The sequence below is a fragment of the Pinus tabuliformis genome, chromosome 5_2 (assembly GCF_031772625.1).
Source record: "Pinus tabuliformis cultivar Carrire ecotype Pingquan chromosome 5_2, CPIR1, whole genome shotgun sequence".
NCBI classification, from domain to species: domain Eukaryota; kingdom Viridiplantae; phylum Streptophyta; class Pinopsida; order Pinales; family Pinaceae; genus Pinus; species Pinus tabuliformis.
In genome coordinates this window covers 63,634,787-63,647,782 of record NC_142306.1, presented here as the reverse complement: position 1 = coordinate 63,647,782, position 12,996 = coordinate 63,634,787, and the positions used below count along the sequence as shown (strand labels likewise).

Genomic DNA, 12,996 nt, shown 5'->3' with positions numbered 1-12,996 from the left:
GGTTTATCTTGCATGGATTGGTAGACTTATTAATTTTGCTATTGGATGGCCTATAATAACTTGAGGTGACCAATAGACCTGGTTTCCCATCTGGGCAGGTTGAGGCCACCAAAATGATGTATATGGTTCAACTTATTTTTATATAAATAGAAAAAGAAAGGCACTACTGCAGCTTACAATAATAATAATAATAATAATGTGTCTTAATCACATCCACTAGGCCAAATAACTAATGGGACCCATGGGTAATATCTAATGGGACCCATGGGTAGTGAGTAAAGAAAAACTTGTACAACCCAAAACACCATGCCTAAATCGCTTTTTCCTTCTACATCTTGGGTCTTCTATTGTGGATCTTGACTAGGAAATTTGCAACTCTTATTATCTTCTCTTCTTCAAACAAATTACTCAAACTATCCACGATTAGTGTCTTATTATAATTGATTTAAATATCCTTATAAACTAAACATTCACTATTTTGTCTTTACTACTTTTTGAGTGCAATAATTACACTTTCTGTCTTTCCACTCTTTTTTAAATATAATTCACTTTAAAATATAAACATAAATAAACATACTAGAGCAAAATAACATTACACTAAATTAAATTAGATATCAAAACCGGTATAATAAGATGAAACGCATTCAATAGCAACACCCCAACATACCATATGCATGGAATAGCAAAATCCCCACTACCATGAGATAATCAAACCGCTAAAAGTCCTCGGATGATACAAACAAAACATGGTGTAAGATGATTGAGGAAACATGGTATTAAAAGACAGTGACATGCACTCTAAAACTAATTTCTAAGTTAACACATAGAGAGCTGGCCAATTTGAGTGGCGAGACTTGCAACAATCTTTGAAGTAAAGGGAGTCAAATGCCCCTCTTTACCTTGGAGATGAGGAAAAACGAACCTCTACAAGTCCTCATATTATACAAAACATGGGGTGAAATAATTAAACAAACATAGTATTCAAAGATAGAAAATAAATACATATTATTTACCTTCCACCCCCGCCACACTCGTAATTTGACAACATTAAGAAAAATCAAACCAATGAATTTGGCCACGAGACATCACGACAACCTTCTGGAAAGCAATGGAATAAAATCCCGGCAAAACCAAAATGCAACTCACGGATGATTTTTCTATTCTATGAGGTCCAGGGGTTCAAATTCTCTCCGACTACACGTTCGTAATATACTTCAACAACTACGCCATGACAGCTGCACTAGCAAGTGCAGCGCTTTTGTTAGCCAACACTGGCGTAGCAGATATCTATGTATCGCGGAAATTCGGAATTTCATTTAAACCACGGAATTCCTTGAAGAAAACGACCGAACCTTTCTTTCACAGGGTTGGATGCTCCTTCGTTACTCCCGCCGATGCACTCCCACAGCGACGCCAGTTGCCGTTCGCGGCGTCTGACGAAGTTGCAGAAACTGAACCTTCTGAGGTAGTATATGCCAATTCCACATTTCTTCTTTCAGTTCAGTAGGTTAAGCATGGCATATGCTTAATTTTTTTTTTAAAAAATGTCGGACATTTTTGAATTTGCAAACACTGTAATGCTAAAATGTGAAAGCAAGAAACTCTGTAGGCAGGGCAGTAGCCTTCGTGATGCTGGTGGTTCTTAGAAATTGAATAAGGATTTAACTTCTTGCAAATGGATGTTATTAAATGGATTTTGTCATATTAAACCAAGAGGGCTATGTTTTGCATTTTAAATTGGATGACAGAGTGAAAGTGGAATTCCTGCCTTGCAAATCAGATTGCATATGCCCTGTAGAATAGGATAGACTCACAAAAAGCATTTCGAACTGAAGTCAGCAACATCTGTCTAAAGACAATAAAATCCCATGCAAATTATTGCCGATGGCACTAAAACCCCAATGTTAATGTATAGCCAAGGCAAGCAGCTATTTCAGAATATAAGATACTTTCCTTACAGCGAGTTGCAGAAATGCATCGTCAACAGCTTTAATTCCTGGGCAAACGTTCAAAGTCTCCCGCGCTTTCCTTGTGCATCGTTATACGTTTATCAACTGCAGCTATTGGTCCTAGTCTGGCCAACAGCTACTATGTAGGAAATAGTGAGTCGCTATTTAAACAATATGCAACTGCTACTTAATTGATGCTATTACAACTGTTTTCAAGCAGTTATAACTAAACCACTAGCCCTTTCAACTAATCAAGTCTGAGGTATCACAAAAAATGTTGCAAATATCATGTTGGGGAATGTAGAGCGGAGGGTCCGGAAATAGACTTATCACAAATATTGGGGAAAATATCGCCCAGCATAAACTTGCGGAAAATATCGTCAAGCATAAACTTGGACCTGAAAAACTTGGAATAGCTTGGAAATATCGACGACTGAAAAACTTGGAAATAATTTCAACACTAATTATAAGCAGTTGGGTTTTCAGTACTACGATATTTTGCTAGAGGGACCTTGTTTTGTACATGCTTCCATATATGTTTTGCAAGAAGCTTTGGGAGGATGACTCATTCCGTAGAAACATATGACTTGTATATGATTCAAAGGGAAGGACTTTATCCCCCTCTCATGAAAATTTTATCATGAAAGGCAACATTTTACTGTCACTTTTCAGTATTAGAACTACCTCCAGCAGTGCTGAGGACTTGCATTTCATCTCAACTCTCACTATTCCCATCTTCAAGCCAGCCGGAGTTGAAGTTGCACTGGATATAATCCGTTGCAGTAGTGAGCACATCTTCTACGAGTCTGAGTATTTGGTATTTAAAGTCATAGGTTGAACATTATTCTATTCAGATTTCCATGTTTGAATTTCTAGAATTATTAGAATCAATATTTGATATGTCCTTAAAGCAACCAAATCCCCTTTCAAGAGACAAATCATCTTTGAACAGCCTGTTTTGGGTACATGTCAGCTAGAACATCTTTTCCTGATATTGTTTTCTTGTGCAAGCTTTGTTAGACACCGCAAGCTTTTCTTGGGATTTTTGTTTTTTGAAATGGATAAAATTAGAAATTCTTACGTATCCCTTTTCTTACCATGAAATGTTTTGGCTAAAATTGGAGTAATGCTGAACAGAGAAAAAGTGAAGCAAACTAATGTCCTATGGAAGCTTGAATATGGAAAACTTGCTCATCGATCTATTGGCTAACTTTATAATTGTAATAAGCAATATCATGCTGTCTTGTCTTGTTCAATGCCAACAAGCTCTTTTGGGGCCTTCTGCAAGGATCAGGCTAGGCCCGCAATGACAGAGAACATAAGAGAGCATGATGGGGTTTGTTACTCTTTGCAAAAAATTGAAATCAAAACTAATAACATAAAATTAAACTCTAATCTAAGAAATTGAAAATATTATAATGACAATGAAATTAGATTAATCTAATGAAATGAGATTACACTAATGAAATGAAATTAAAATAATTTAATGAAATGAAAATAGACTAATCTAATGTTGTGTGATTAAGCTACTCTAATGGTTAATTTTAATCCGAAAATAAAAAGCAATCCATGAAAAGTGACACAATCACACAAGAGATCCTGACTGGGTAGCGGGGATGCCTAGGAGACTCTTCTAGCTCTCGAGAGATTGCAATGCTTTTGATGAGGTGATGGAATCCCTTATGAATAAAGGGAGTAAAATGGTTTTGTGAATTTACAATGGTGGTAAAAATGATGGTTTTACAAAGGTTTCAACATGAAGGTTGTTCTGGGTGCTTAAACCCTTCAAGTTGACTGAATTTTGGCAGCACCTCCGTTTGTAAAATCAATGACCTGCTAAAAACCAGCAAGCTAATTAGTGCAAAAGTGTCGAAAATGCCTTTGGAACACTCAAGAAAAGTTAGCATATAAAACCCAAAATTACCGAGTGAAATTATTAGAATTGATGCTATGAATTCCTATATTATTTAGATAAGGAAAAGCCAAGATACTTGGTTTTTTCTTAGCTAATTTGAGTGCTGTTAGGATAGCAGCAAACAAAGCTTTCAAATGCTAGATATATCAATGAAATGCTTATAAATAGAACCAAGAATTGTTTGGAAAAAAATTAGAATTTTCAAGAGGAAAGAAGAGAGAGTTAGGGGCCTTCTCAAGGCACACTTGAAGACACTAGATGCTAAGTGGGACTATTGCTTCTTTGGTGCAAGAAGATAGATGGTCCAACTGATGACGTCCCCAACTCCAAACTATAGAGGAACCTGTAAACAAAGCTTATGATCTTGCTAAGACATAGCTGTAGCTTGCACAATGAAAGGAGTAAACATGTTGTTCAACTGATAATAACATGTAATATTCAATTCTAGAATGCAAACTAACAAGAAGATAACAAACAATTGCTAATATTCTCCTTTGGACAACAATGTCCCTATTAAGGCCCTGTTGCACACATTTTGTCACAAATCCAAGGAAGCAATTGTCCCAAAATTTTCTAAGTTCAAAATCTTCAGCCAACACTTTCATATGTAATTGTAAACCCAAATTTTGTATTGTGTAATGTAAATGATGCTAGTGCGACTTTTTAATTATGTAACAACCTAGGTAAGCATATGATTTTGGCAACGGATTTCATCCTAGAAGGTTTTTCGTCTCACCGATCTATGTGTGTCTCTAAACACGGATAAACAACAAAGTTTTTCTCTCCAACTTAAACCCCAAAGTTAGGGTGGAATTTATTGACAAAGTCTTAGGTCAGTCGTAGTGTTCTTGGTCAAGTCTATTGTAAAAGTGATTTGGGAATAATTTATGCTATTTGGCTAAATTATTTTATTACAGATCACTTGGTCTACGAGATCATATTGAGTCGCAGAATTGGGTAAATATTATGAGGGTCTATAATGAGCAGGTATTCCCCTTTTGGGGGTTGAAATGTAATTATCTGATGTAAAAAAATATTTTAGTGCATTGTCCCTTGCAATTAGACACCATGGCTAATTCAAGCACCCGAAAACAACCTCATGTTGAAACCTTTGTAAAACCATCATTTTTACCACCATTGTAAATTCACAAAACCATTTTACTCCCTTTATTCATAAGGGATATCCTCTCAAGTGTCAATTAATTAATTTTTCTGGCAAAATAAAAATTAAATATTAAGCCAGAAAATTAATTAATTTAGATTCAAAATTTTATTTCTTGAGAAATTAATTTCTCTAGTGGAAAATGACCAAAAAATTCGTGGGTCATAAAGAAGTCAATTTTTGGAGATCCTCCACTAAGGCAAAAATGATTTTTTAAGGAAAAATTAAGCCCTTGGACCTTGGTGGTTAAGTCTAAGTCAAATTTTTGAGGAAATTAATCCAAAATAATTATTTTGGAATTAATAAAAAATGGTTTTAATGAGAAATTCGAATTTTTTTCAAAAATAAATATTTTTGACGACAGAGATTAAAAATTGATCAAAGATTTATCGACAGTCGAGATTATTTTGACGGGGATCAAGCCAACTAGCCATTATTTTCCACTTGGAGGATTTATCTATAAATTAGAAGCCATTTGCTTCTCAAGTCACAATGATAGTGACTCTGGTCTAAATGTAATTTTGTAACGCTGGTGTGAAGCCACTGTTTTGCTGGGAACATTTGAAATTCATAATAAAAGACTTTGGGGTTCAGTTCATGGTGTCTTTGTCTCATTGATTTGTGGTACGTGTTGGGTATGTGCTTTCCTATATTGTGCTTCAATATTATATGAATTGTTATTTCATTTGTAGATGATAGGAACATTCTATTGGTAAGTTTTGGGCTTATCTTAGGTGATCTGATTCATTGTATGATCTAACAATTTTCTCTTAAGAAATATATAGAGTTTGCAGGTTCCCCGGCCCTTGGGCTCCAAGTTCACAAACTGTGGGCATAGGCCGACCTTGTTTGGGCTTCAAGAAATTTATGTGATTTTCTTACTTCGCTAAGGTTGTGGTTAACATCTATATTTCAAAATACATCAAACTGTTGTCATTATCATAAAAAATATTCTTCCAAAATCCTTTCAAGCATTGTATATTTGTATATAATTTGTAAATTATTTTTGTAGAATAAATTTTGTAAATAATTTTTTCTAATCCTTGTTTTGCAACTGTGGTTTGGGGTTTATTTTGAATTTTTGTATATATTGGGGTTTATTTCGAATTTTTGTATATATTGGGGTTTTGGGTATTTTTATTTTCATTTGTGTAAGTGAGATCCAAGCCATTTGAAGAAGATTTGCTGGGGTTTGAGCTAGATCTAGGCCTTTGAGGGTAAGATCTAGTCTCCAAATTTTTTGCACAGTCAGCATCAAGGAATTTTGCAGTGAAATTGAGAAATATTGCAGATGTGAAGTAAATTGAAGTTTTGGCAAGAGTTTTGAATTTTTTTGGGCCTCTAGGCCCAACGTCAACTCTCCTAGGCCTAGCTGGGTCCCTTGATGCCTACCGTCAGCCTTCTTCTCCTTGCTGTGGGCTTTACAACCTTCATAACCCTGGCCACAAGCCTTAAGGTTTGTCTCTAGGCCTTCGTCCTCTTTTAAGCCTACCGCAGGTCTTCGCTTCCCCTCGACACCCTTTCCTTGCCTCCTTATCCCTTTGTCTCCATCTGTTTCCCTTTAGCTCCCTCTCCTTACCCCTGTCGTCAAGTTCTGAGGGCTTCTAGCTCTTTGCCACAGTCCCAAATTGACTTTCTCCTAGCCTCGTGTGAGGCCTTCTCCCTTGGCCGCAACCTTTAAAAGGCTTGTTGTGGCCTCCTTTGATCCTTGACCTTAGCCGCAGGGCTATTAGGCCACCGCTGCCCCCTCTAAGCCCTCTTCCTTGGCCCTAGCCTTGCCTCAATTGCCCTCATCCATCTCTGGTTTGATCATTTGTTTTCCAAGCTAATAATTGGTGTATTTTCCAGAATTTTTGAGACAAGTTGGTGATTTCAGGTGTTCTCTCTCGTTGGAGAAAATTTGACAAGTTTTCCAAGGCCATAAGGCCCAAGGGTTTGGTGTCTTAACCCTCCTTATCTCACTGTTTTCTACAACAAGAATAAAAACTCATAACAATTGTAAAAAGACATTAAATTGGCATAAAATCAACCATTAAAGTGTCTATTGTACTAATAAGTGAATTTGCATTCATTAGGCACTCATTATTTGATTTCATGATTGTCATCCCTGTTGTGAATCGTGACTACTTACTGAAGTCTAATATATTTGACAATTGTATTGGCATCATAAGGCATCCTAACTTCTTAGGAGATCAGTGATTGGAAAAGTAGTTATGATAGTAGGACAACTCACTTGTATTTTGCATGGTCATCTTGGCATTCAAAGTGTGCTAGCATAAGTTTACTAACTTTTGTTATAAAGTTAATTTGTGGCTCACTGAATATCACAAGATCATAAGGAACATAAAACGCTTATACTTGTTCTTGCTCCATTGGTATGTTAGCATTGAAGTGAGTTTATTATTAGGCTAATTATTAAATTGCTTCTATTGTTTCTAAGGCACTAACACATTGTTGTCTTGTGTGGTTTCAAAAGGTTTCCAATTCATATCTAATAAATTCAATCCCTAAAAGTACATTCATCTCATAATCTAATAATCTTGATTCCCTAAGTGAATAGATCTAATATTGGTATCTATTGTTTCCTCACACATTGGCATATCTTGGAAGGCTTTCTAATTGCATAAGAGCATTGACAATCTTGTTGCCCATCTTGAGTAATTGGCGTCTTGTGTTGGGAATCATTGGCTAATTGGATAAATGCTCTAATTGTCGTTGGATTTATAGTTCATGTTTTAAGTGAATATCTATTGTGAAACTCTATATTGGTGAATCATTGTGAAGAGCATCTATTTCATTCTTGGGCAATTGTATCTTTTGGTTATCTCCTGTATCTTGTTGGCACTTGTTAAGTTAGCACTTTATCTTTTTTAAGATTTGTCTCTCAATTCATTGTTAAGTGCTCTTGTTATAAGATAATCAACATTAAGTACTTAAAGAACATTAAACAATATTAACTCAAGATCGCTCAATATATCTTGCACTCTCATCCTAAGGTTAGAATTGCATTAACAACTTACCTCCAAACATAAGCTTGGTTGATAGAGAATAGGACCACCTTTCTCACTTAGCTTTAGGAGCCTAACACCTCTTAGTGGTTAACACGGTGACCTTGCAGTCATCATAGCCACAGTCTCTATAGCGCCGGAGGCATTGGGTGGTTAGTACCTAAGGGGAGGTATTGTTAATCAAACTTTTGCTTGCTTCCCTTTGACCTCTTTCTCACAACCTGCTCTAGAGACTAGCTTCAAAACAGTTAAGAGGAAGGATACACCTAGAATAGGCATTTAATTAAAATTAACCAAGATTCTTGCATCACACCTAGGGCATAGGATTTGCATAGCATATAGGATAGTTAAGCATTCAAGCAATGATTGTTCATCCGGTCATTTGGTCTTTAACCGATATAAAGCAAGAAGTTGACTGCATAAGGCACTAGTCTCACATCTAAATCTAATCTAATCTATAAATCTGACTAAATCAACCAAGTGGCTAGGCCATTCAATCGTGTCTCTCGGACTTGTTGGTTGCCAACTTGTCTTTCATTTCCATTTTCTATAGGGATTATCCCCCATAGTCTGCTATTGGAGACAGCTAGAACAAAGAGGTCGGGGCTTAGAGTGACAGCCCCCGACCTGAGTCGTTGTCGCACTGTGCTTGTACAATTTGAGTGACAACATTTTTTGGTGCCATTTCGGGGACACTTTTTGATCCTTGGTTTTCATGACATTTTTTCTTTTGCATCATTTTCTGTGATATTCCCACTTTGCATTTTGCCAAGTAAGATATCAATTTTGCTAATTTCTGCTTTATTACATGGATGCACTTAGGAAAGATGGGTTTAGAGGAACCACACTTGATTTTTGGCTTAAGACACACCCGAACATTAGAGCTAGAGGAAATATTGCGGCTTTAGTGGAGCGTGGGGGCCACATCGTGAAATTTTCGGCCCACATGGGAAGTATGCTCTCATTGGAGTAGATTTTGGTGTGGGAAGCTCAAGTTGGGCCCACATGGGCGTTTTGACAAAAGGAGGAAGGAACAGTCATTTGCTCATTCATTTCATCATTTGCAAAATTGTCTTTGACAAGAGCATGCTTGCACTGAAGCCAAGTCTGCAAGTGCGGTTTAGCACACGAGTGTCTCCGAATGGAGATTTCAACCCTTGCTTCAATGGACTTCGAGTGCTAGCCCAAGGAGGGAGTTTTACCTTTGTCATTTCGCACTATTAGCAGGAGGTTCGATTTTTTGGATGAGGACTAGCTAGCGCAAGGATTGCGTAGTTTTGGGTGGGAGCACTCTGAGAGGTGGAGGAGTGAGGTGTGATTGAGGCTGAAACTTGGAGTGAAGATCGGGGAAGTGTTTTGAGGAGTATTTCAGCTATTTTGGAGGCCTTTTGCAACAGGATTTACAGATGGGTCGAGTCACCGAGCAATTGAGCCATTGAGGGGAAATAGGGCCGAATTTCCGAAGTTAATCGTTGGCCAATACTTTCATGGGTTATTCTGGGTATTTGGTGGAGAGGCCGGGATTAATTTCCTAGAATTTTTTGAGCGTCGGAGAGGGCCCTAGTAGTAGATTTATTCAGCTAGCAACGTATTTATGGGCATCTTCAGCGCAGATCTAGAGCAACAGATCAAAGTAGGGTGTCTTATTTATCATTTGGGGCTTTGCTAGCTTGCCTTGAGCAAGCCCAGGTGCATTCATTCCAACACCTTATTGTACGCACTTATTTATCAATAAAAAGAGCTTAGTAACGCAGTTTTTGGTGCAATTTACGCTCTGATTATGTGTTCGCTGTTTTATGGTATTTTTGTCTATGTTTGCTTTGCATATTTTTGTTAATTTTCCTTAGGGATATTACAGTGGTATCTGAGCTCATAGACCTGGCACAGCCTGTGGGAGTAGCGTACTCTATGACCGTAGAGGATAGGAAAAATGTGACATACCGAAGTCAAAGGTATAGAAGCAGAGAGAGGCAGTTGCAAATTACCCCTGACCCTGTGACAACAGAGCTTGAGGTTGAAGAAGCAAACATGGGGACAATGAGGGAGACAAAAGGAGCGAGGAAAAGGAGTTTCCCACCTTTTGTTGAAGGCAGTGTAGGACTTGTCCCAGAATATTGGTGGAATGGGCCAGCGAAATGGCAATGGCAACAAGGGTAAGGGAGTCCAAGGGGATTTCAAATTTCAAGAAGGGTCTCGCACTTCGCAGCATCACACATCTCTTAATCCCAACATGCAACTGATTCCAAACACACCCCTTAGGTTTACCATTCCCGCGTTCCTAACATTTGGAGCTAGTGGGCAACTGGAGCAGGAGGATGCACCTTATGGGGACTATTTCTTGGAGTATCAGCCCTATGGACTTGATTTTGGGAAGGTCATTACTTTCAAGGATTTTTGCCAGTTGAAGGGAAACAATAGGCCCAAGGGACAGAGTGGAGGAGGCTACATGCAGGGGACAGACTTGCAACGCACTGTGGGGAGGCTGTTTCTCCCAACTTTCGATGGTTCCTCCAAGCACTTGACCAAGTCATGGGTTGAAAAGCTGGATGTCTATTTCTAGATGAATTAGATGACAGAGGGAGAGGCAATCAAGATTGCCACATTGCATCTAGAGGGGGAAGCCCATGACTAGTGGTTCCATGGGTTGACCACGTTGGGACATGCAGGGGTGACCCCTTATGATGATTTCATTAGGAGGGTGTTGGAGCGGTTCGAGAGGAATGATTTTGAGGAGTACTTTGGGGAGCTGACAAGGCTGAAGCAGACAGGGAGTGCTAAAGCATACATTTCAGAGTTTCTGAGGTTGTCTGTGATGGTGCTAGATTTGTCAAAGACTACGAGGATCTACATGTTTGTGGAGGGGCTAGCAGAGCCATTACGCGGGTTAATGAGGTCCAATAGGCCCACTACATTACAGGATGCAGTAGGGAGAGCCCGAGACTTACAAGATTCCCTACCTAGGGCTTGAGCATCACTACCACCCATACAGGGTTTCCAGCAGAGGGAAAAGACAACAGGGCTCCACCACCGAGGGCCAATCAGGGGCATGGGCAGCTGGACGAGGAGACTCGGAGAGACCTCAGGAGGAGGAAATTGTGTTTCACCTGTCAAGAGCCATGGGCACCAAGCCATAGATGTGTAGCGGGCAAGGCCCACTATATCGAGGTCTTCTCTGATAGCGATGCAGAGGATGAGACATATTTTGAGATGGGTGGAGATGACAGCACAACTCAGGAGGGAGGGCCAACACCACCACCACCACCACCACCACCAACAGGGGGAGTTTCTTTTGCACCTTCAGGAGGGGTCCTTGCACCATTGCGCGGGTACCCAAAATTTTGACCCGGAGGATCAGGGGCACTGTTCAGGGGCAACGTGTATCAGTTATGGTGGATAGTGGGTCTACCCACAATTTCATTGATCCTCAGTTGGTTCAGAGGAGAGGAATCACAATCGAGGAGTTTGAAGGATTCTTAGTTCTTGTGCTTGGGGACAGGACCATGTAGTGCACTCGCCATGTGCCGACTTTGACAGTGACCATGGGGAACTACTCCTTGATAGATCACTTCTTGTATTAGACATACCAGACACCAACGTGGTGTTGGGGGTCTAGTGGCTCTATTCATTTGGTAGGCTCATGACCGATTGGAGGAAGCTGGAGATGGAGTTTGTAGGGCTAGATGGCAAGCCAATGTTGCTATGGGAAATGCACTCAAACCCGCCACAGACTGTGTCGGCCCACAGGATGGAGGCTGATTTGAGACATGGGGACATTGAGTGGGCTATGGAGTGGATGATCTCAGAAGTTGGGGGCAAGCCCACGCCATCACGTCCAGAAATACAAGCTATTCTAGACAGGTACCCAGTAGTGTTTGGAGACATACCACTGGGTCAACCTCTTGACTGGGGGTTTGAGCATACTATTGAGTTGGAGCCGAGAGTGCAGGTCGTCATCACCACTCCTTATTGACATCCCAAGGCATATCGGGATGAGATAGAGAGGGCTATCCATGAGCTATTGGCACTTGGGCACATCAGGCCCAGTTCTAGCCCTTTTGCTTCATCGGTTGTACTGGTGAAGAAGAAGGATGGGTCCTTACGCATGTGCATAGATTACTGGGCCCTCAACAAGAAGACACTGAAGAACTACTACCCCATCCCACGTATAGATGAGCTGATGGATGAGTTGAGGGGGGTAGAGTTCTTTTCGAAGATTGATTTGCGGTCAGGGTACCATCAGATTTGGGTGAGGGACCAAGATGTCCCAAAGACAACATTCCGGTGCCATTATGGGCACTTCGAGTTCTTGGTTATGCCCTTCAGGTTGACCAATGCGCCAGCTACCTTCTAGTCATGCATGAACCATGTATTTCGTGGGCAGTTGAGGAAGTTCGTGCTAGTGTTCTTTGATGACATACTGATCTATAGTCGGACTTGGGAGGAGCACTTGCAGCACATTGAGACAGTATTGTGCATTCTGGAGGAGCAACAATTTTATGCTAAATTGTCCAAGTGCGAGTTTGGGCTGATTGAGATGCTCTATCTAGGGAACATCATTGGGGTGGACGGTGTGAGAGTACATGAGGAGAAGATCTGAGCTATCTGGGATTGGCCAGAGCCTTGGAATGTGACCGAGATGAGGGGATTTGTGGGCATCTGCACTTATTACAGGAAGTTTGTGAAGGGCTTCTCCCAGCGAGCAGCACCCCTCACTGACTTGATGAAGAAAGGGGTGTTTGAGTGGACCACTACAATGCAGGAAGCTTTTGAGAGCCTCAAACAGGTCATGAGTAGCTACCCGGTGTTGGCACTTCTCGACTTCACCCAACCCTTTGTGCTGGAGTGTGATGCATCAAGAGTGGGTGTGAGGCTGCTGTGTTGATGCAGGGAGGGCACCCCATAGATTTTGGGAGTCGGAAGCTACTGCTCCATGAGCTACTGTACTCCATATATGACAAGGAG

General features: G+C 40.1%; 1 protein-coding gene across 1 annotated transcript in view; it reads left to right on the top strand.

Moving 5' to 3' along the window:
* The first annotated feature begins 1,080 nt into the window (after positions 1-1,080).
* The window catches only part of LOC149157558 (uncharacterized), a 160,714-nt gene continuing 148,798 nt past the window's right edge, over positions 1,081-12,996 (top strand). Inside the window, exon 1 of the mRNA XM_089435851.1 lies at positions 1,081-1,465. Coding sequence (XP_089291977.1) covers positions 1,229-1,465 — 237 coding nt within the window. The 5' untranslated portion in view covers positions 1,081-1,228. The remainder of the gene's footprint in view (positions 1,466-12,996) is intronic.